The following is a 25,481-nucleotide window of genomic DNA, read 5'->3' on the forward strand; positions in this document are numbered from 1 at the left end:
ATTCCCATCCCTCGCAAGTTTGGCACATGTGCAGTGGCACACCGATGAGCAGAGCCACTGTGTGACTTGCCACAAGGTGCGTACCCCAAACCCCACCACAGGCTTCAAAGCAGGCGTGCGCGGCGAAGGAGGCAGAAGGACCGCAAGCTCCTGTCAGAAGCCTCAGGGCTTCCCTTCATTTCTCACATCAGGAGGGCAACACTGGTGGCAACAGGAGTACAAAACAGTAAGACAAGAAGTTAAACCTGACCAGTCTTAGGAACCAGTAATGGAGTTAACTTACATCCTTCCAGAACGCCAACAAAAAGTCTTGGCATTGCAGAATGTCCTGGGGGGTAACTCAAGCTGAAATTCAACACCGCACGCAGTAACAGACAGTATTGGAAAACACATTGAGTGATGTGTATGGGCCAAGAACGAGCAAGAAGGGACTGATGTCTTCTCCTCTTATGCACAGGCCACTCAAGATCCTCAAAATCTTCTGTTCTTCCTGCACCTACAAAATCTTTTTTTTTCTTCTTCTTCATCATCAGCAGGTGACTAAGAACAAGGCAAAAACTGGGACAATACGTAATAAGTGACTATCCCACCTTAGGAAATACAAAGCCTAAAATAATACATAAAGAGAAACCAAGATTAGCTTCTGACACTAATTTTTGGGGCTTTAAGAAAGAAAAATTAACCAAAGGGTCAAACTTAATTAACATGTGATTACCAGCAGGATTAGAAATAGAGAGTTCAGTCCTATTTTGAAACCCCTGAGAGTCAGTGGACAGGCTCCTACCAACTTTAGCAGTTTCTGAATGAATGCCCAGGAACAAATTTCTGCTTCCTTTTGGATGGTAGATTTGCACACTGATTTTGGCCTAACGGGGGGTCAGAGAGAGCAATGTGGGATGAAGAGTTGCTCTTGCAGAGGAGGAACAGTCCCAACACTGATACTGGTTTCTCATCCTTCTAAAAAGGCTAACAAGCATTTGAACTAATACTGCACTGGACTTGCATTGTGCAAATGATTAACAGGAATAGCAGAAGCCAGAAATTCACGACACAAAAAATGATGTAACGGTAGGAATACTGCGATAGCACAGTAACAGCTCACCCTAGGAGTACTTTATTTTTTAAAGTCCATGTGCTAAAGTAAAACATGAAAGGAAAAAAATGCCTCTAAAATTCAAGGTCAAATTCTTCACACAGTTGCAAGGAAAAAGTGCCATCTGGTATCAGTTATATGTATTCTTTGAAGCATGAATTGTTAATGTACTTTCCAAAGTTTTATTTTCTGAACTTTAAAAACTATGTATTTTTTTCATACATTAATCTTACTTGCAGCATACAAATGGTTCAAAATAAGCGACTTAAAGCTACCTTTCAAGAAAAAAAAGTTAAGATTCTAAGTTTCCTATCCAAGTACAGTTTTTAGCTGTAAAAAAAAAAAAAAAAAAAAAAAAAGAGACCCGTTGGAACTCAAAATTGCTTTAGGCAAATCTGTAAGACAGAAAACCGGGAGAGGGATCTGGGATGTTTCATATGTTAACTGATATTCACATACATGCACAACTTTCAACTTAGTCTTATGATATCCAGAACCTATTTGCTTTATATTAATGTAAGATGAATCAGTATTTGTCTGGCTTGAAAATCTCAATGTTTTAAATATATATTATACCAAGTACAGCATGCATGTATTCAAGTTCATCTATACAATACAAACATCTCTACTACATTCCCTTAAGGATTTCATCTGCAAACAAGAGTCTGCATTCTCATCCAAGAGCTACTTGCATACAGGACTTGTGTGGCTTTATACCTACGATTCTACCCCAGACAGAAAAAATAATTTCAAGCAAGACTGTAAATAAGGCATCAAATAAGCTATTCAGACATTTTGTTGTTGTTGTTAAACTCAAGCAAACACCTCCCCTCCCAAAACTTCTTTGCTTTCAAGTGGGTTTGTTTCCATATCTAGCTCAAACTGCAAATGTAGCAATTCGTATTTCATAACCATTATTTTTCTGCTCCTCTTAAAAGAATTACTGCATCCTGACAACAGCAGCACAGCAAAGGACCAGATAAAGACCGCCCCAACTAGTTTCCAAAAACCATAAAAGTATTTCCATAAAACAGCCCTTGATCTAAATTTGACATGTGACACTACTGTTGGTACAGAAAGTATTTTGAAAGACTCCATATAAATGCTTTGTGTTAAGAAACCGGGGGGGGGGGGGGGGGGGGGAAGGGAAGGGGTTTTGGTTTTATGTTTTAAAGTTACTGTCAGTTTTTACAACAATCAATGGATCAGAATCAACCTTGAAATGTCTAACATATGTCTAAACGCTAGGAAAGTTGTTTTGTTTTCTTTTTTTTAAAAAAGGAACAAGAAAAAGAAGATTCTATGATAATGTTTTTGCATTACAAGAGGCTTTATCCGGCAGCATCATTCTGAGCTCCTCTGGGAGGATACTGCAGCGTCTCCATCCCCAGTGCTCAGAACAGACATAGGCTTTGTGAGAGCCAGCCTGTATATTACACTGAAGAAAATGGCTTTCAAATAGTCTAGAAATGGTCTATAACAGTTCAACAAGTGACTTTAATCAGTTCCATGCTGCGAATAATGATACCTACAGCCACACAAGTTATATATGGAAGCACTGGGATGGTAACGGTCTCTCCATGGATCAGGTCAATGCATTTAGGTTACTCAGCACTGGGTTTTTCCCCCGTTTGGAGAAAAACATTCCTGAAAGAGCCCCTAAGACCCCCCTAGCTGTGTCACTGCTAAACGACATGTGGACATCGGAGACATGCACACATCAATTAAAAACATGCTTTACATATAAATCTGTAAACAACTTTTTACATTGAGCATGGTATGATTTCCATGCATATTTAGCACATGCCCAACATTATACTAGTATAAAGACCTGATTCTGCACCATAATTTCCCCTGAGAATTGCTCGACCCTTACTGGAAACCATCCGCATATGATACTTCTGGGTTTTGCACAAGAACTCCCTCGAAAGCAGAGGGCTGAGGGAACAATAGTGGCACCACTTTGCCTTACACCAACAAGCATAGGCAAATCAAGTCAGCACTCACAAACAGATGGACCAAGAGAACAAAGAAACCTACTACCTGAGCACTTCCATTTAAGATACCCTGTTCAGTCAAACTTTTCAATCATTCCTTGTCCTTGAGGTCAAGAAAGAGCTTTAAGGCAGAGAAGAAAACAGCAATAACGATTTCATAAACCTTGTGTTACTCCCAAAGCCTTTGGTAAGGCTCAAGATATCCAGCTGAACTTAGGCTCAAAAAGAATGGTCTGCTATCTGAAAACTGAAAACACAGATGTTATTTCCTTTCTGGTGAACAACAACTATTAAAAATTGTGCCACTGACTCTGGAAAACCGCTGATTTTGTTTTCAACTTGCCAGTTTCGGGTCAGGCCAGCATTTATGCTTCCCCCTTTTGGGAAAGACTTGTCGGAAGGGCTTGTCTTTACGCTCACTTTGGAAAAAGGCAGCCAGATAACAGAAACACCCTGAACTGTTATTCTATACTGAAAGTCATCATTATGCACCTTTTTAAAATACTCCTTGAAAAGCCGTTTCGTGATAAGACAAGCAGAAACTTTTCTGAGGTCTCCTTTTAATCAGGTATAACAGATATGGATTTAGGGCACAACTGCTACTTGCACAGCACTAGCTGTGAAGTCCTGATCAATACTATAAAGGTTTAGATCTTACAAGCTTTCTACCTGCAAAGCTCCTAGTGAAGTTCAAGAGATACCCATACATGCAGGGTCTGGGCAATCAAGGCATAACTGGGCACTGCATGAAGACACAGCCTCACAGCACAGAGACAGCAGAAGACCTGCACAGATTTAAGTGGTACACAGACTCACACTACCTTTCCATAAGGAAGTGCATTTCAACAGAATTTGTCAATTGGGATGACACTATTTAAAACCAAAGGACTGATACTTGGCTCTTAACTTGTATTCTTGCCACTGGCATAACCCACCCTATCTTGCTCCTCTTTTGAGATGTCTGGCTCAAAAACAAAACACTGAGGAGAACTGAAGGCAAAGCAGATGGGAACTGCCAAGTTCACACAATGCTGGCTCCCGGCTGAGGGGAAGGTGCAGAACTTTTGCACTGTAGCTACAGAAAGCCATGATGGGAACCAGACTGCAGATTTACTGTCAAGCTGAACCACACAAAAAACCCACAGGGATTTGCTCTTAAATTACTTACTGGTGACCTGCAAAAAAAAAAAAAATCCCAAACAAAAAAAAAAAAACCCAAACCACCACACACACACAAAAAACCCTCAAAACAGAGGCACAGGTGTGGATGGAATTTCTGCTTTATGTTCAAAGAGTGTCTCTTGCACATACGGATATTTCCAGAGCAAGGGGATGTTTTTCTCTTCCCCTGCCTCCTTAATTTTTACATTTATGTCGAGAATATAAAGTTTTGCCTTCCCTGTAGTTCCTGGCAAACTCTGCAAGATCAGAGAGTTGGCAGAAGACCTCTCTCAGCCCTCATCTGTAGGACAGACCAAATCCTGAACTAAGGCTGGTTTTCCCTTAACTGTCTCAACAAGGGAAAATAAAGATGAAGAGTTTCAAAGAGTGATTAAACTGATCCTTCAAGTGCTCTGGCTGTAGTGTGCGCTGTTGTTGTAATCCTCCCTGATCCTCACTCACCCAAAAAAAAGAGAATCCTACAGCAAAAGGAAGAGATAAGATCTGGTAGTTAACACGAGGGGGATGGCAAACTCCATTTCTGAAAGTTCAATCCCACAATCCTTCCCCAAGTGACTTGCTGGTTTCTAGTACAGATTTTTACCAAATCCAATCTGCTCCCAATGTAGCTGCATTGAAAAAAAAAAAAAAAAACACCAAAAAAAAAACCCCACCAAAAAACCCCAAATAACTAATCAAACAAAAAACCCCTCCCTTTTGCATGATGAGAATAAAGCATTTAAACTAAAAATAAAGGTATTCCAGAGGACAGCTGTTGGAACAGGCCTCCACAAATATTATTACAGTCTAGGAGAGGACTGAGACCTGCATAGGGTATCTGATAAATTAACATTAAACTTTCAATGTTTCAAAGTTAGGCCAAAAATAGAAAAGTTTGAGAACTGGGGGAAAAGGAAGAAGAGAAAAAGAAGGGTCAGCAATGAATCCAGCAGCTCAGGATTACAACCATCTGGAACCTTCATGTAATTTGCCATTGATTTAGAAATACAGGTGTTCAGGCCAACTTCATATTCCTTATCACTAACAGATCACAAAGTACAAACACTTGCCCATGATGCAGAGCCAGTTAATCTTACAACACTAAGATTAAGTGCCAGTTCCGAAAACAGTAGGGACCTTTCCCTCTAAATAATAAATCAAGGCATCAATAATAGTAAGGAAAAAAACCACACGTCACAAGGGCACAGTAGCACTTCTGAGAACACCACATCCAAATACAAGCAGCCATCAAGGATACAAGCACAGTCCCACAAGACAGTAATAGATCCCTCGAAAAGAGACTTGCATCAGGAAAAAAATGGGTTTGATGGGGGTGTGGTGTCTTCATTATGTGTAGGAGGCATTCTTGTTTTCAACTCCTGTCTAACCTCAGGAAAACGTGTTTTCCCAGTGATCTTTTTTGCTTGAGAGAAATAAAGAACAAGCTTTGACAATGAGCCAGAGAACCTGACTGGGAGCCCTCCCAAACTAGCAGGCTCAGTGTTCTTGAAAAAAAGCCTTTCCTCCAACTGTCTTAGATGTAAGCCATCTCACTCAGACAGTTAACAACAAAAATAGAGGGCTCAGGTTTAAAGAGGTTGACTAAATATTCCTTCCCTAGAGATCATTGTTTACTGTCCTCATTTTTCTGCCATGTGATCATCCCATTCAATTCTCTCGCTGCCCAGTCTCTTCCCGAAAGCATTTGGCAGTTGCGACCTGAGCTTTGGATGGAAAAACACAGCAGACCTTTACACATCGTGGAGCAAGAAAACACAAGCCCTGTGTTGGTTTGTTGGGGGGTTTTTTGGTTTTGTTTTTTTAACTGTGCACAGGTCATCTTCAACCAAAAGCAGTGCTTTAAATACAGAGACCCACACACAGCTCTGCGATAGGAAGTCAAGTCATAAAAGCAGACTAGTGCCTATTAGTGGGGAGGAGCTTGAAGAGAAAGTGAAGAATACCCCATGGCATCAAAATGAGCAGGACAACCATGCAACACTTCATGCAGGTCACCAGTGAACATGGATGAGAACCAGATAACACTTTGAGAACAGAGACCAGGTAGGGTGGTACGACTGTGGACACACCTCAGTTACACAGAGAGACTGCTTACCCTCAGTTTTAGTGGTAGTACCATCTTTAGGCAAATTAAAAAAAATAAGGAAAGGGTTAATAGGGAAAATTAGTAACATTAATAGGAGCGGGCGCTATATATTAGCTACAGAAATATGCAAAAAATTAACACAATTAAAGAAATGAAAAAAGTTTGACTGAGCAGCAAATCAAAGTTTGATGTATCCGAAGAACACGCTTGCAGGTTTTCCCTCCTGCAATAACCAACCTTTGCCAAACTCCATTTTCTTTGTTTGCCTCACCATTTCTCTCATAGGAATGCGCAGGTGACAAACATCCCTACTAGCTCAAAAGGAAGCAGGCTCCTCTAGGAGCAGCCATGTTTGCATCACGTAGAGAGTATTTGCTGCTTTTCTCCTACAGTCTGTTTTAAGAGCAAGACTAACACCTCATTCAGTCTCCCAGCTTCAAGGACAGAGCCAACTTTAGTACATACTTCCCCCTCCCCTTCTGTTCTTCCTCATGACATAGATTGTTCGAAAGTAGTTTTGCCACTGAAGCCAGTATGCAGCACGACTGAAAAATGGTTGCATCTGTAAGCTCGAAAGCACGCTATTATGCGATCAGCTTCACGTTCTGTGTTACGTTTTCTCTGCGATGTATCTAAATCTTGAACCAAGTATGAACAATTTAAATCAGAATAAGAATTCAACTTCTGAACGAAATGCAACCAATACATTTAAGCCAAGGTAAAATATTTCAGATGTGAAAGAAACCTGTTTACAAAAGGAATCTATAGAAACCACCCCTATATAATTCACCACGCCTATTTTATCAGACTAAAGACCAGTTCCCTTACAGTAAAGAGAAGCAAATTTTCAACTGACTCAGTGAAGACAATCTACACAGCTTAAATCAAGATCACCGATTTCTGATTTTTCTTCCTCTTGTAAAGGTAAATCGACGAAAAGTCTGGAATTAGATTAGCACGAAACCAGCAGAATGAGAAACTAGCTCAGATGATCAGCTCTGCTCATAACTGAGTTGAAGCTCTGCAAATATGGTGTCAATCACCACCTTGCATTTCCTCCTCCATGTCTCCTTCAACGGCATCTCCAGGAGAGAAAGATCAAATGCAAACTTTGTTGTAAGAAACCCTGGGGCACCTGCAAGTGATATACGATGCTGTGAGAGAAAAATGTGATGTGGCTATAATCCAAAAAGAGTCAGCATAAGGAACAGAAACTTATATCCTGTGTGGTGAAATGGGAAAGCTGACTTCTCCTCTTTGCTTCTACATCTTTCCCTTTTGTAAAACAGAAAGCGATCAAACTCAGCTAAGATGCACTATTCAAAGCATAAAACAATTAATGGAAAACCAGTTTCAGGAAAGGAGGGAAGGAAGAGAAGGGAAAGAGACAGGGGGAAGTGTCAGAAGCAGTTAAGTATTTTCCTCAACAACGTCCCAGAATTGGAATAAGATCTGCTTTTCCCCAGAAAGAAGAGTGATATGCAGACTATTAAACAATGAAAAACCTAAGAAGTTGCTTCAAGTCAGTTCTGTCGAAAATTTTTTCCTTAATCCCAAAGGGCAAGAGATCACACACTGATCCTGGAGAGCTGGTAACTATCTCAGTGATACGTTCTTCTACTTAGAGTTTAATATTCAAATAAAACTGCGAGGCACTTTCTGCTAGTAAAGAAAGCTAACTGCAAGAGTAGAAGAACATGTAGATTTACCTAGTGATGCGTATGAGCCTGGGGGCAAGGCTGCAGCAGAACTGAAGGGGGTGGATGCTCCAGAAGACGTCACTTTTGACTTGGCACTAGCTGCTGCATTCACATCGACGTCACTGCGGGATCGCTGCAGAGATCCTGGTGTTGACACAGATTTTGTACTTACTGTAGATGCTGCAGATGGGAGTGGGAGATCCAGAATAAAGAAGATTAATTTTTTGAGCTGTGTGCTTCAAAGAGCCTGACAAGCAGTTTAATGTACTATTTTTAACACTTGTGCTGGCACTGAAATACCTCAACTAAGAATGCTTTATCAGGACAATGTGGGCTTCCCCACACTGCCTGCAAAGATACTTCAATGCTGACCTGATGCTACCTCTAAGAACTTTTATCAGACACTAACCTAAATGCTGCGATCAAAAAGGCTGCCAGGCCAGTAATAAAGAAATTTCTAACAGAACCTAGATGGGAATGTTCAACCACAGTACCCATCACCAGCCTGTGAGTTGCTGGCCAAAACAGACCTGCAGGTCCTTCAGTCCAGGTTCTACTAACTTTCTTTCCAACACCTCATCTTCTCATGAGGACCGCTGTTCCCATCACTTGTTGACGCTTACCCTCTTAAGCATGAAGCTTGTCTATTCAGCTGCAAGCAAACATGCATTTGTGTGCACAATCAAGTAGGTTCCACACCAATATCTCCTTGAATCAAAGGTCTCAGTAGGGTGTAGTGTATATACAAACCAGCCAGAACCCGATCTTGGTCAGGTGTAGAAGGCAGCTTCTTCTACCAACAAAGTTTTGTCTGTTATATTCTGTTTTAAAATTTACTATTTAGATTATTGTGTGCATTTACTTCGGACAGGAAAGCTGCACTTAAATATTCCATCTAATAGTAAAAACAGATTAGCAATGAGATGGAATTTAACACTCTAGAACTTGTGTGCAGACAATGCCTCCAGTAAGTGACAGAAAATGTAAATGACAGAAAATTGTAAAGCTGAATGTACCATTAGACTATGTAGCTGTATGTCTTAGCATCAGCAGTAGTTTATTCCAGCTATTGCACAGCTAAACATACCTTGGCTACAATGTTCAAGGCTTTTTAGCCTCCCCTTCAGGTGCAAGCAATGACAGATTTACTAACTTTCAAAAGCATAATTATATCAGCAGTTGATGCACAGAATGTGGTGTACAACCCAAAACTAATTAAAAATTTTTACACAATAAGTTGCTATTTTAAGGAGCAGTAAACAGTGATCAGAGTTGTTCTTTGCATATTAGTGTCTGAAATTCTCACTCTAACTCATCACACTTCCTCAGCAACACCTGAGTGCATTTTTCAGCTCCTGTTCTCACCTCTGGATGTAGTACTTCCAGTAGGACTTCTTTTGGCAGACAATGGACGGCTAGAAGTTAATATAAATATTTATTAAAACAAAACTGGTATTTCATAGTCATCAGTAACAGTGCTACTCTGTTCCTTCAGTACACAATTGAGTTAATAGGAAGTTATTTATATACAGGAATACACTAACAAAGCTTATTGTTTAAGAATAAATACAGGATCAGCATGAAATTCTTTACAAAAGCACGAAGAAAAAAATTAGTATGCACATTATTTGAGCTAGAACAGATTAAGAACACTTTTTGTAGATTTAAAAAGTTACACCAATAAGTTATGGATATTTTTCATAGGTCTAACACTTAAATTGCAGACATTTGGAGCCTAAGTTGACTGCATCTCTAAGAGAAGCTAAAATACATACATTCAACAGAAGAGTTACATATTGATTTTGCAGTTACAACTCAAATTTAGTTTAGTCATTTTTTTTTCTCTTGTATGGAAAGAGGCAGACTTACACCTCTAGGATTAATGCTCAACACAGAATTTCAATCCAAGCATTGTTTAAAGCACACCTGGAAGGAATGACTAACAGTGTCTGCTGAGCACAAAAAGCTTCCTAGAAAATTATTTAGAGTCAAGATAATGATTTTTTAAGCCAGTAATAGGTTTTGCTGGCTTTTTATTTTAACAGAACATTAGCTAAAACAAAAAAAAATTTTTGGAGTAATCCAGTGTTGAGGCCAAACGATGACCAGATGAGACAAAGCAATGTGATGGCTCCCTCCAATTCAATGGAGCTATCTGCAGCTGTTTAAATTGAGAGGTAGTGACATTGAAGGACTTACTTGAGACTCTCCTGGGAGCTGGAGGAGGAGCGATCTGACTGTGGCAAGGACACGATGCTGTCAGAGTTCTTCAAATGTGACTGCAGGGCCTTCTGGTAGGAAGACTCCAAAGTGTGGTACAAATGCTCTGCCTCTCTGCTGAAGTGACTGTGGAAACCCCAGTAACACCTGGAAGCAAGACACAATACTGTGAACATTTTCTTGTCATGTTTTAGGGAGCAGCGGAGCACAGGTACAGCCAGAGTACTTTTTCGCCACTGGCATTAGTAGGCTCATTAGCCCCGTCATTTCAACCATCTACTGTCCCTATGACACACTTAAGACATATCACTTTCTTCAATCCATTGTATTGCTCAAACAGCCACACAGAAGACAAATCAAACGAAAAGAAGAAGAGAGGAACGCACCATTTGGTGCGCTGTAAAAACACAAGTAGTCAAAAAAACCTTTATTACAGAAGAAACCCTCATCCCTCCAGCTGTCCCACCACAGATGAGAGATGGCAGACCCACTAGACTGATACTAGTTTCAGACTGGGTGCGCAATAGCTACTTCAAAAATATGCCTAAAGCAGAACACACACACATGGGCCTGATTCAGGAAAGCACCAGCTGGTGTTGCTTTCTTCCTTAAGTTTAACAAACAGCTCTTCTACAATGCTGCAGAGACAAATCTGTACTGAGTTGAGGCTGCTGACTGTCTTTTTGGGAAAAAATAACAAGGAAAAGGAAAGAGATGCTCCTATAGCCTTCCAGTCAGTGCCATGCTGAAAATGAAAGAGCATTTTAAGATGAGGGAAGAATTCCTCTCTGGTCCAAATCTCCTGGCTGACGTCTACACACCATTCACTCTCGTCACAAAGGAGATGAAGACTCTCAGCACTTTTCAGGGGGCAACTAATGGGCAGTTTAAGAGTAAGATTGTTAGCTCAAATGAATCAAGGATTGTTTCTGTGTGACAGCCAGTCCTCAGAGAAGTCACATGGATTCTCACACCACTAGAAGGAAACAAATTTCTGCCTTACAGTCAGCCACACTGTTAATTAAGAAACACGGGAAGAGAGAATTAAGCATGCTCTCTGAAGTCGCAGCCATTCTCCTTGCTGTCTATTCAGCTTAACTAGTCACCTGCTGTGAAGTCTCAGTGCCTACTGTATTTTTCAGTGATGGACACGTTCCCTTTCAAAAGGATGTAAACAGTCCTACTGTGAAACACCTCTGCTTGTAACATAGCATTTAGATTAATAGAATTTATTGTTCATTGATTTCATGTTTTACAGCATCCTCTTTCTGAAGAAAAATGTTCCTGTAGTGTTCTGTTCAGAAGAACATGGTCCTAGTATATCAGCATACTACCATAAGTACAAACACATTAATGGAAACCAAGAGATCTTCAACAGAAGAAAAATAATTGCAAATATTAAAGTTCCCTATAGATAAACACTAAGCTATTATTTCAGTGTCATAAAATATTTCCTTAACTTAGGATACCATTTAGCAGTGTGCTAGCACAAGAACTTTTGTTTCAAGAGTAGCAAATAACCCAGTCTTGCATACGGGCCAGAAAGAAAAGATAAAAATATATTAGAAATAACAGTATTTTTGTACTAAACAGAAGAAATATCAGTTAACTGCAAGCAACTCAAACATCAAAAAGAAAGGCAAGGTTACTACTTCTCGACTCTTGAGCAACTCAGGTAAGCATTTTACTTGCTCAGACAGACAAAAAGACAGTAAAATATTACAACAACAAAGCGAAACAAGCACCATTACAAGATGTGATACATATGTAATTCAGCCCTATAGGATCATCTCGTTTGACATCTCCTGCTGAAGTACACACTCTCGTTGAAGCCAAGGGAAAGTTGGCATCAACTGCCAGGAGAATGTAATTTGTCTGGACTTCAGTCTCCAGCATGCAATACCACTGACTCACAACACAACAGGGGCAAAGAAGGGGAGGAATAAAAGACGCCAACAACAGCTTCCACTTACTTTCTTGCCTCTATCCTGGCTTCAGAGTCTGCATCATGAATTCCCTTCTTTATCGTTTCAGCTAACACTGATATGTGTCTGAAATAAGAAGGAAAACATTATCCAGCAGTCCAGAAAGATGCACCACACTTATAAAAAAAAAATGACTAATTTGATTTTGCCTTGGTCTCCAAGATCAAAGAGTTCATCACATCCTCCCATTATCATGTAAGATCCTTTGGAGCCTTTATTTATTTACTCTTACAAGTCAGTTTCACTGACGTTGCTGACCAGGAAAAGGCAAGCAGCATTCTTCACAGGTCAGTCTTTAGTTAGCTCTTTAGAATCTATTGAGTTCATGGATTCACTCAGCCAGGTTTTCCAGGGCTGGCATAGGAGACAGACTCACCAAACTCTGCCAGAACTACAGGCATGAATGGTGTGTGTGCACATACGTACATGCTTTTTTTGTGGCAAAAATATCTCCAGAATTAACCTCCCCAGACATAAGTAGGAGACAACTAACCCACTTATTTTCAGAGCTTACCTTTCTAGGGAGTGTGTTTGCCACTCCTGCAACAGCAAGTCTAAAAATTCAAAACAGCGCCTGAGAGAAGAAAGAGAAGAAAGAAAAGAAATGCTGAGTTCTCTAAGTTAACAGAGGGACACTGACTTTGCCACACCTGCCTCTGAACAACAGCCACCTTCTGTTATGAAGCTTTCTGGGACATTAGAATTCAGTAACAAGCCTGATTTTAAGTGCAGAGAGGACCATTAGCACATCAGTCCAACTTCCAGATCACACTATCACAGAACACTACTTCTGCTGACTGGCTCAAAGAAAATCTGTCACTATAATGGCTAGCAGTGGGGAATAGGAATATGTCTGTAAAGAATCCAAAATAATATGATGTTATTATAATGACATTTAAGCACAAAGATTAGTTTAAAGAACGTTTTTCTTTGAGGAAAAGTGCCTTTTTTTCTCTGCAGTGCTGTGGCTTACATAAGATAGCTGACTTTGAATTTGATCCCAACTCATTCATGGGAGGGAGTGAGATACGTTCTTTAATAAGTGTGTGTATCAACCCTTTTCACGACTAAAAACAGATACATTAATGTTATAAAGTACATAAGTACATGTGAACCTATTTACTATTAAAAAAGAATAAATTCAAACTAGATGCTCACCTTCTAACTGCAACAGACTTGGAGGTACAATTACTGGTTATGATAGGTATTAATCGAGGGATGTGCGTATGCTAGAAGAAAACAAACAACAAAACCAGGAAGAAGTCTTTACACCACAGTTCCACAGAATGAAAGGCCATCTCCTTCAGCCACCTGAGCCCTGTACGTAGATATTTATTTTTCTTCAATTCTTAAAAATAGAACTGCTAAATAAAGGAACACTAATAGATATGGACAGATATCTTTATTATTAAAAATTTTATATTTTTCTATTAAAATATCTTTAACAGGTATTTTATTTTCTTCTATAATGACAGACTCCAGCGAGTCAAGGAGCTGAAGTCACTGCAAGAGGACCTAAACTGTCAGTGGCGACAACTTGAGAGATATCAGGCTATCTACAGCTTCCCCAATGAATCACTAGGCAGAAGCCACCTCCATGACCTAATGGTTTTAGGAAACGTGCACTGGCTGTGAGTTTTAGAGCATAATTAAGAGGATGAGTCTGTCCTGCAAGGCAGGTTTAAAGGGTGCTCAGCTCTTAGAGGGATGGAAATATATTACTCTGCAAAGAAACATTTTTCTTACTATTTTAGCAGGGCTTAACTATCATCATCTACACAAGGCTGCATGACATCTGAGACAGCCAAGCCCAGCACAACCAGAAAAACAGATTAGGCACTTAATATGAACATTACTACAATGAAAATAAGATTTTTTTCAGAAATACCACAGTATTTGGAAGTGATAACATTTTGTTCTCTTTTGATCTATACTTACTCGAATGATTAATCTAACTGCTACGACACCAGACGTGGCCATGACTTTGGCACTATTTGGAATTAGATTAAAAATTGTTGGCATGATGGCTTCTGCCCCGTGGTCAAATTTGTTTCCCAGAACTGATGACAAATGTCTGAAAAACAGAATGAAGTCATGCTGGTAAGTGTGCTGAGGATTAAGCCAGACTTCTACAGAAGATCCACATCTGACATCTCACCCTTCCCAACTGTCACCTCCTCTCCAACTCCAAAGGAGAGAGAACACCATGTTTCAAAAAATAGTTCATTTACTTTCATTTCAAACTTACGTTTTACGTTCTTCTGAACTCTAAGAAACAGTAAATTCAGCATAAAGTAAATAAAGTAACTAGCACAGCTAAAAATTTATCATCAAACAAATGGGACAATGCTGAAAGAATATATTTTCCTGAACTTGTTAGTTTACATTGCAGTTTCTCTGAACCTGACTATTTTGCCTTAATACACACAAATTTCAAAAAAGCTGTTAGAAACACTGCAGTGCCCTTCTTGAAGCATTTCACAAAGGATAAACCATCAAAAATAAAAACCAGCTCAATCCGAACCAGAACAAAACATATGCCTTTTAAGCTTTGTTGTTCAGTCTTTCCCTACTCGGTGCATGAATGCATGGCTTGCTCACTCATTCAGCGTATCTCAAATCAGCATCATCTAAAACTCAAGAACGCAGTTTGGCACGACTAAAATTAGTGGCCTCCATGAAAGTGGTTTTAAACAGCTGTCACGAAATCACGTTCTGTCTATAACTATGTAGTACTAGCAGCACGAGTTACATCCTAAATGTGTTTTAACCAGTATCTGTTCCTTTTTCCTACATTACATTTCAAGCACATTTAGAAAGTAAACTTACCCCAACGTGATACAAGCCTCTCGTACTACTTGAGACCTCAGGTCTTTAGCAGATAATTTAAATGCTCCATCCAAAAGTCTTAAGTGTTGAAAGAAGTTATCATATTCTGCAGCTCCAGCCAAAAGTAAGGACCGGATCTTTTTCAACTGTTAGCACCATAAAAGAAAGCAGTGACTGTTAATGAGCAATAAACACAAGGACAGTTATGTTCAGGGCTGGTACTGTTTCCAGGATGCTCGTACAACTGTTTCTCAACATGCATTGAGGAACTCCATTCTTAAAGTCCAAGCAATTTCATTATTTCAGATGTTATATTCAACTCATAGGTTAACAAACTAAGTACGATAATACAAACACACTAGCTAACTGTTACAGGAATCCAGAAGTGTTGCATACAGATACTCAAACTGTATTGCTAATAACCCAAACGTTACTTTTTAAGCCAAAAGATATCTTGAAGGTTCTCCTCTATTCCCCTTAGAAACAACCTATTTACAACAGCTTCTAAAGCTTAGGTCCTCTCACAGCTAACTATTGTATTAAAAAGATAACTAGACTTGAAGGGCATGGCTCATACTCAGATCTGAGTAATACTGACTTATATCTAGAATATGTCCATTGACATATTAAAAAATGGAATTAAATTCATTCATTAAAATAATTATCTGGCTCTACCAGAAGTGGAACCCTGACCCCACCAAATTGGGAAGTTTTCCATTAATATTACAGGGACCACCATTTCATCCTATGGACATTGTTTTGGACACTTCCACAGGCCCTCATGTATACTGAGGCATCTGTACAGCACCTCAATTTAAGCTCACTATTACTCAGTACAGGAAACAAAAACACCCACTGAAGCAAGCTGAATCAGCACAGTTTGCCACTCAGATCTGTAATACAGGATTTGACAGACATGTCAAAGTTGCTACACCAGTGATGAAAGCCTACAGTGTAGACAAGATCATGCATCTATTTATATCATGAAACACAGCTCACTTCTGTAAATAAAACTCAATCTTGGCATGCATATAACACATCTGATTTTCCACTTCCACATTTCCCACAGTCATATTTACTTATTCAAAACCTAAGTGTGTAAACTCTTCTGAACTGTTTAATACCTCCTTTTGCAAAAGCATAAATAAGTTCTCTATAAGCAAAGTCACCTTCTGCCTCATCAGGAATTTTTAAGATATTCTGAATACCACTTTTGACATTTTGATTTCAGCATCTGCTAGCAAATGTCTAGCTTTACATCTGGATTTGCTGCATGATTTCCAGTTCAATGTGAAGCTGTCTCAATGGATTCTTGTATATCAAATAGAATTTTCCTTCACAGACATGGTTTAAATTCAGACTTATAAGGAAACATTTCTCCCAAGGCCTGGGGGAACATAACAGATGTTCACCACTTAAACCACATTCTAGCCTTACTCTGAGGTTCTCCTAGTACCCTCTTCATGGGATTAAGCTCAGTGCAGGAAAAGCTTACATTAAGTAGAGTTCATATTTAAGTTCACTACTTACCGCGGAAACTCTCTGTTCCCAGTCGTGCTTATCATCTGATAGTATCTCTCTTATTTTGTTTATGGATTCCTCAAGATCCCGGCTAGAATAAATCTGCAAATTTAAATACAAAGTAGCACCACAATGCAATATTTACTCCAAAAAAATCAGATCACTTCCCAACTACATTCTTATGTCCTTTGCTCCGCAATGCTTAAATGTCACATGCTAGCCTTGGACACAGCTGACTTTGCATAATGCAAAGAATTTACACCCATTTCCTGCAATCAAAAATTACTAAATGACCACAAGATGATTAAAAGGATAATCTTTTATTATTTTACTATATTTTCACAATTTTAAGCAGGATTCCTGCAGCTGCTAGCGGCTAATTAGTGAAGACCTACAGAAGATCATGAGTGGACACATGTCCTGTTCAGCTGTCCTAAAAATAAAGTTCTGGTGAAGGAGAGGGGATATGTGACATCTCAGCTATCCAGCTAAATCTATCAGTAGACACGCACTGTCCAGTTGTTGCACTCACAACAGCAGCGATCCCGGTCAAGCGATCAAGTCGCCATTACTGCTTTCAGTTCCCAGATGGTACAGATGAAATGTAGAGAGGCTTCTGCTGACTTAAGTTTTTGTTTGACCAGACTGCACTGAGCAGTATGCTTGTCCAGTTCCAGCTCCATGTCCGCTCTTGTGATACCTCTATCACAACTCTCCCACCCCCATTCCCTCCACTTCCAAGAGTTTCACACAAACTACTGGCAGATACCACCATTTAAAACTTGCCTTCCCCTTAAAGATTTCCCAACATCACAATGAAACACAATTTGCAGTGATTAGGCCTATATCCTACATCCATCTTCTGCTTTTTAGTACTGTGTGTTTTAACATGTAATTCTACTTACCTGAACCGTTGGGACATCTTCAAATGCCTTAATGAAGTCTTCTTCATCCACAGCACCTGCTCCCTCTTTGGCTGCTGACATACAAATGAAAAAGTCTTTTCAATCTTCTTATCAACATGAGAATCAATTAAGAAACCACCAGCTATCAAGGCACCTAATCAGGAAAAAGTTCACTATCCATGCAGCCTCAAAGTGCTGCAGATGTAATGAAATCAGAGACAGGGAAATTCAATGCCAGGCACAGACTAGACATGCACAGCATCCTTCAACTCCTAGGCACAGAGGGCACATTAGGGAAGTCATTACAGTAGTCACTCAACAGTTAGGGGACACAGTCTGAAAGATGAAAGGGAATATTTACTTTAATTATATGGGAGATTTTATTTTAAAGGATTTAATCCTATCTATAATAGATGAAGGTGCAGATCTGACAGGCACACAAACAGACAAATGATAAGGAAGATAAATAGTCTCTGGAATACTAATCAGGTTAGAGACTGACTGATATAGGGAACTTCCTCCATTTCTCTAGGTCACATGTAGTTACAATCACATGCAGAATTATTGCTCACATTCAGAATTACTGTTCAGTTTTCTTTCTGCACCTTCGTTACCAGCAATGCCCAAAGGTCTTAGAAGAAAGCCAACGTGTCAGTTTTAGATTGCATGGGCTGAAATTTAGCATGTAGCTGTAAGCAGCCTGCCTCAGCTCAGCTAGAGTTGCAGCTGTGAAGGCAAAAATCTACACACTGCAACATTGACATGATTTACTCATAGCCCTCAGTGCACAACCGCACAGGTCCAACCTTTCAAAAATGCAAGATGCATTTATAGGGATGTGGGGACTGCTTAGAGATTCATCCTACCAAAGTTTGGGCGTGGCATGCAGACAACGTACACATAATGATTTCATAGGGGAAAATATGTTACTAGCTCCTGGGGGCCAGTCTGGAAGTCCTTGCAATAAGCTCAAACATGAATACCATAAATACTTTCCGTAAAGGTCAATTAATATATGCTATTGGCTTACTTGAAGACTTGGAACCCAGAGCTGCAGACCCAAGTCTGCGGGTAGTCCCCATCCCAACTCTACGCGAGTTTGCAGGGGCCTTTGAAGATGTCGAGGAGCTAGCTGAGGAAGGTCTGTTCCCATCCACGGAGTCTTCATCATCAAAAATTTTATCTGCCAAAAAAAGCACACTCAGCTGTAAGTCCAATGAAGCAAAGGGATGTCCCAAGGAACGTGCCCATGTGATGGCAAACATGCTGCACGTTCAGGACTGCTCTGCCAGCTCTCATCTCAGCAGCATCTTCATGCCAGAAATCCAGTTATTGACGAATGATCACCAGGCCACTGAACCCCATCCTTTGCTATTGTGGCTACTATGTTATAAACCCTTTCAATGAATACATTCAGATAAAAAGAATAAACTTCAAATCTACAGCAGAAAGATGCAAGCCACAGATAATACTTGGCATGTCTACAGTCTGCATCTCTGATGTTTATGCCTCCAAGAGCTATTTTGCTATGGGCTGTAGTGAAACCAAGATCATGAACAAATCCAAGATTCAAGTGTGGCAGGGATCAGGCAACACAGGCTGTCCTGTCACACCCCACTGACTGGCTGCACCACATCAAGAATAGACATGGTAACCCAGGAAAGACTGCATGGCAACACCCATGCTGTTGATAAACCACAGGCCTTTAATCACAGAGCCATCCAGAGCTACAAACCCATTTTAACTTTTAAATGATCACCAGAGATTCTTTATGAAGAAATAAAAAAAACTTACCTCAAATTCATAAAAAACATAAATATAAGGTGTATTAAAACTTATTGAACCCTCTGTGTTCCTCCAAAGGGAACTGCAGCCTCTATTTCCAAACATGAACATAAATTAACTTAAAATGAATTACAGTCACTTTGATTCTCAGCGAAGGTCACTTCAATTCCAAAGGAGTGCTTATATTGCAGTTTTACACAGATTAGCTAATCCACTTTAAAAACCCGCCTTAGGTTGAAAGGTGACAAAGTGTTTGGACAGCTGATATAGATGGCACACATTATTTATTGAGGCCAGAAAGGCCACCTCAGTCCCCATCACTTAGCTTTTCCACACTAACACTTCATTCAAGATTTGAGACCTGCTTCATGTCCAACACTCTCCAAGAGTCCAAGGTATGCACCCACTCTCCACTATTTCAGGAACATTTCCTTTGCGAAATTTCACTTGGCAAAAACTCAAGCAGGTGCTTTAATCCACCCCTATTCAGGAAAACACCTGGGAATATCTAGTAACAAATACAGGCTCCTAGTTAGACACTAATGAGTGAAATTCAATACAGGTTGAGCTTTCTGAAAGTAAGAAAATAAATTGGTAACAGTAAAGACATATTCTAGGGGATGTAAAAGAACAAAAAGAAAAGCCTGTACTGTCCTTAGCCCAACAGCCTTAAGGAGTTTCCCCTGCCCAAAGTGGTACTGGCTCATTAGCAGCTGGGCACAGGAGAACTGTCCCAAATCATCTAAAAACCTAAAAAATGCAATATGCACCTGTGCACACAATGCCATACTCCAATCACAGCACAACACTGAAATGACAGGTAGACAGCAGCATCCAAGAAGTTAAGAAAGGTGGCCAAGGACATCTCTCCCCTTAATTTTGATGTTCCAGAAGTCTTGCAATATGGGAAAGGGCTAGGAAAAAAAAAGTAACATCTAAGGGAAAGGGGTAAAATAGTAACAGGTACTGGGACTATTGTTCAGGCGAAAGTAAACAAGACATAAGTGAATGTATGAACTTTAACATCAAGAAATTTAAGGTCACACAGCTAAGGAGAAGAACATAAGCCACACTTAGGATGTGGGTGCTCTCTCTAACATAGTGCCCTAAGGCAGCCATGGAGACCGTGCTGCCTCCCTATTGACATGGGTTGTGTTCTGACATACGTAATTCAAAAATAATTTGAAAAGAGCTCAGGGAAGAACCATGAGAATGATTAAAGGACTGGAAACTATGTTTTTAATTAAATTAAATGAAAATTCACTGTAGGGGACTGTTTAGCCTGGCCAGATTCTTAACAAGTTGCTTGATTATATTCTGTATTAACACAGCAACTCAAGATTTATTAATGTAGATTTCCAGTATGATTTATTAATACTTTTTCTCACCAAATAAAAATATACAAGGCCACTGGCTGGAGCTGAAAAACAAATTAAATTCTGAATTGCCTTCCCTCCCCCCCCCCCCCCTTTTTTTTTTTTGCAATAATCACAGGACTGACTCCCTACAAGGTTAGGAGGTGTGTCACCCAGCAAATTCTACCACAGGCAGTTCTTAAAAAGCAAGACTGAATTTTTTTTCCTGAAAGATACAGTCTAGTTCAAACAGGAATTATTTCAAAAACATTATTTGGTGAGAGTTGCACAGAAGGTCATGGCAGATCAAAGTAGACTTTAAAACATGTAATCTCTGAAGCCTCTAGGAAGGGGTTTAAGTGATGCAGAAAGACTTGCACGGACCTTGAAAACAAAAACTTCTGAGCAAAATTTGCCCCAATTGCATTTATTTCAAAAGCTCATCTATAGATATTAAGCAAATTATTATTTGTCATATATATATATGACCACCCAAGAGAAAGTCAGTCATACTCGAAACAAAAGATACTTTACTACTTCAAAACCACTTTCATCTAGTAATAAAATTCTCCATCACCTGCATTTCAGGCTATCTAGATGCAGTCTTAGTTAACTCACTTCTTGTATCCGCATTTTTAAAGCCTCCCCCCTCCAAAAGAAGAGGGTGTGGTTTGCTATTTTATATAATAAATAAAGTCAGAAAAACAGATATTAAAAGGATCAAACTCCTATAGCATTTTAACAATTAAACAAACTATCATTTTCATTTTAAACAGGCTTTTCTGAGCATTAGCTAAAACAACAACACTCCAAAATACCAACCAGCCCACAGTTTTAGGGATGTTTGGATTACTATCACATCTTCCTGTTCATTAAGTCTACAAACTAAGCATTACATATTTATCAAATCAGAATATCCCTTCAATAACCCAACAGCATTTTCTCTTTCGAGTAGTGCAGAACGACAGCACCACATTCAGAACTGCACATCAAGTCTTCCAGCAGCACGTGTGCAGGACAGAAAGAGAAACAAAGAACAGAAAGAAACCTGAACATGGAAGTACAGAAAATAAGAGGAAAAACAAGCTACTATACATTATCATCAAAAAGCCTTTTTTTTTCTTCCCACTCATTGACTCCTGTTCACAATAATCATTTGAACTAGGATCATATTTTTTGCAGCCTATCTGCAAATCATAAGGTGGTAAATTCAGCATGGGTGTAACTCTCATGACTCCAGCAGAGGTGCGCCGAAGCGGAATCGGTGCCATGTTCTAACGTTAAATAACCATCGATGTTCTCCCATCCCAAGACCCCCCTCAGTGCTCATTTATAAGGGCCATATAGCGCTCTCCGTCAGAGACATGCCCTTATAAAAGAGGCCTTTGTCTCCTCACCACTCTGCTGTCTTAGAGAAACAGAGAACACAATTTGCTTTACATTTTTCAATTCCTTTACATTATTTAAGAAGAAAAGAAAATTGCTTACAAGTACATATCCTTCTGCAAATAAGCTTCCTCAACATTCCTTCATATTTTCCATAGCGTGCCCAGATGTAACAGTGCTTCACAGAGCGCCGCGGCTTTCAGACCAGAACATAATCAATCATTGCCCCTCGTATTCATTAAGCTTGCTGTCTTCACACGTGGATTTAAACAGCTATGGCTTCAGTCCTCTCTCTACGACTGCGGCTCTGCGGGATTCTCATCAAGACCCCTTTCAGCCCAGGAAACTTCGGTTCACTTCTAGGAAGGAAATTCCCTGCTAGTGAGGGGAACCCGGGACAAATAACACAGGATGAAGACGAGCCGAGTGTGCCTGGCTGGGCTGGCTTGCACTAGGAACCAGCCTGACTTTATCCCCTGGGAAGCGCTAACAGGAGCATCTCAACAGCTGTCATCGTTTGTCCATGACGAATAAATTTAGTCATTATTCATTTTAAAACGTAACCCCTTCAGGTCTGGGCAAGGTGTAAAATGGGGAGAAGAGACTGTGCTAGCTGTTCAGGAACCACAGTAAAAAAGGGCCAGCGTTTCCCCTGCCTGAACCACCAGCCTGGGACCTTTTAAAGTAAAGTAATTGAGCCTCAAATTTCCTTTCCAATGAAAGGAGATGCTTTCTGGTTTTTAAAGACTTTAAGATGTCAGATTCAAATCTTTCAGTTATTTGTCTGAAAGCTTTAGAGAAGATAGCTACTCTGGAGTAACTACAGACTGGGAAGAAAAAAAGCTTACGATCATGTCTGTTCCTAATGAAGCTGCACTGCTATGGTCTTCAAGCCCAACTCTGCAAGGTACTAAACTTGCTCTGGCCCCGCTGCACCCATTTATCTTATGCCCCATGCCCAAGCATCAGTGCAGCTGAAGTATGCAAGATGGATACAACTTGCAAGTATCACCTGCATCTCTCTCATGAGCATCTCCCTTTCTGGTGCAGATGAAGGTGGATTGCACTGGAGAAACATGCCTTCCAACCCACTACATGGTGTCCTGCACCTGGAGCAGACACACAACTGCTAAAGCTGATGTACATTTCAGCACATCAAAACCCCATGCTCAACCCCTACTAGGCGGGCAAAGCCCAACTACCTGAAGATCCGAGAGCCCCCTGTAAAAGCCAAGAACACGCACAGGCAAACCCACGGATGGCAAAGAACACAGGGTATGCTCCTCCTTAGTCCGTCAGTCAATGTTTTTCAGACAGACACCCCTTGGACACCTCAGCCCAATGCCCTCCCAAGGCCGGCGTCTGGCACCCCCATCTCCAGCTGTGACTCCCGTAGGGCACGAGGCACGGTTCACTCCTCCCTGCAGTGTCCCACCAGCCTCCAAGCAAGACAGCTTCAGCAGAGGGTAAAAGCCTTTTCCCATTAGCACACACCAAACCCATGCACGGCTTAGCTGCAAGCCTGCCCAGCTCCAAAATAGGTATTGTATAAGTTTCTCCAGGAAAATGAGTGTATGAACCCCCTAAAGATAAAGGGATATGTATATACCCCTCAGCAGGATTGTTTAAAAACAAAGGAGTCAAACACAAGCAAAGGACGCAGGCACAGCACATCATTAGGGATTCTCACTTTGCCATCTCCCACAGTTTCCCAGCTGCTCTTTCCTCCTGGCCCCAGCCACAGCCCCTCCTTCCCCATCCTCCATACCAGGCACAGTGTTTTGAGCCTTTAGAATGCTGCCCGCTTGGGCTCAGCGACCCCGGTTAGCCCCCCCAGTGCCACTCGCCACCCCTCTCCCCTCGGGTCCAGTCCTCCCCAGGCTGACCCAGCCGCCAGCTCCAGTCCAGCCCACCCCTGCTGCTGCCTTCTGGCACTATTCAATAAACCACCTCATCGTCCTTCACAACTGGCTTTGAAGTGGATTCCCAAAAACCGACCTCAGCAGGGATCCCTCCAAGGGCTCACCTGCACTGAGCCAGCCACAGCAATGATCATGTCTGCAAGGATATGCATATCACCATTACCTTGGCTTCTTTCTCTTATTTCACATACATTGTCCTTTTTAAACCACAATGTGTATAATTGTGGCTAGGAGTTTGTCTTTTTAATAAGTATTTCTACAGTGTAAACCTAGCAATATATTTATGACCATAATAAATACAATAAGCAACATGGCTGCCATCAGCCCCAGGTCAGGTGGTACTTAAAGAGCCAACCCAGGAGCGTCATGCCAGGTAAGTGGAAAAATGCTTGGTTTTCCTTTTAATAATCCTTCCACCACCCACATGCTTTCCTTTAATCCAAAATGTTTCCGTTTTCCTTTCTTAGCTAGGAAGGGTGATGCTCTCTTCTTGGCTGTTGCCTCATTCTGTCTAATTACAAGCTAATGAAGCTGCTCATAAACTAACAGGCCTTTAACTGCCAGCACAAAGGGAAAGAAGATTCCTGAAAGAAGTAACACTTGGAATTGTTTTCTGCTCCAAATACATCCTATGTACACAGACAGGCAGTTGTTCTGATACACATCCTGCTCAGTCCCAAGCACACAGCTACGGCAATTTCAGAGTATTGATGTCTGCCATCCCTCCGTAAGCAGAAAAACAATCGGGCAGTAGTAGCAATAATAAACAAAGCACATTTCTGTTCATGAGGAATCCTACATTTATTAAACCAATCCTAGTATGATAAAGTTAAGTGAGGAAATTGATGTACGCCCTGACCTGACCACATCCAACACCAGACAGCTGCATATGGAAAGTAAATACCAGCTTCGACCTGAGAGAATAAGCAATAGCCCTGGCAACATTCAAAATCTGCTCTCAAGGACTGGCCTGGTAAGTCAGACAAAATCTTCCTGCAGAAGACTAATCTGAAATCATGCAACTCATGACTGATTCAAGTTACTTTTCTAAGGGTATTATAATTTTCAACCCTGGAATCAGATAGCTCCAGTTTAAGTTGTATCCATGATGGCTGTGGGGAAGCTTGAGAACAAGCCTTAAAGACTTGAAAAGAAGAGACAAATAAAAAGGATTCAATATTTATGAGCCTGTTTGCTTCAAAACATGATTTTTAAAACCATAAGGTTGACAATATTAATGTCATCATGTTAACAAGCCACAGCATGCACTCTCTAATAGCGTACAAGCATTAACAAGCCACAGCATGCACTCTAATAGCGTACAAGCATTAACACAACTAAGAACACAGCAGAAAGTGCTTTTCGGAAACTTCTGTTCATGAAACTAACACATCTGGAAATGGGAATTTTTAAGAGTTAGTGAAACTGTCATTCAGACAAAGTTTTCAGCAATATGAAACTTTCCATTAGCTTTAAGTAGATTTAGAAAAGAGGCAGTACAAAGGTTTCACATTC

General features: G+C 40.4%; 1 protein-coding gene across 6 annotated transcripts in view; it reads right to left on the minus strand.

Moving 5' to 3' along the window:
• CLASP1 (cytoplasmic linker associated protein 1) overlaps positions 1-25,481 on the minus strand; it is a 186,514-nt gene that overhangs the window by 77,710 nt on the left and 83,323 nt on the right. For all 6 annotated transcript variants that reach the window (XM_075512483.1, XM_075512487.1, XM_075512486.1 and 3 more), the window contains exons 9-19: positions 18,549-18,701; positions 17,519-17,592; positions 16,623-16,715; positions 15,093-15,238; positions 14,202-14,337; positions 13,422-13,492; positions 12,778-12,837; positions 12,252-12,329; positions 10,258-10,425; positions 9,424-9,473; positions 8,068-8,238 (exon numbers count right to left, since the gene is read on the minus strand). In XM_075512483.1, the coding sequence (XP_075368598.1) occupies positions 8,068-8,238; positions 9,424-9,473; positions 10,258-10,425; positions 12,252-12,329; positions 12,778-12,837; positions 13,422-13,492; positions 14,202-14,337; positions 15,093-15,238; positions 16,623-16,715; positions 17,519-17,592; positions 18,549-18,701 (1,200 nt within the window). The remainder of the gene's footprint in view (positions 1-8,067; positions 8,239-9,423; positions 9,474-10,257; positions 10,426-12,251; positions 12,330-12,777; positions 12,838-13,421; positions 13,493-14,201; positions 14,338-15,092; positions 15,239-16,622; positions 16,716-17,518; positions 17,593-18,548; positions 18,702-25,481) is intronic.

Source organism: Mycteria americana, chromosome 9 (genome assembly GCF_035582795.1).
Source record: "Mycteria americana isolate JAX WOST 10 ecotype Jacksonville Zoo and Gardens chromosome 9, USCA_MyAme_1.0, whole genome shotgun sequence".
Classification (NCBI taxonomy): domain Eukaryota; kingdom Metazoa; phylum Chordata; class Aves; order Ciconiiformes; family Ciconiidae; genus Mycteria; species Mycteria americana.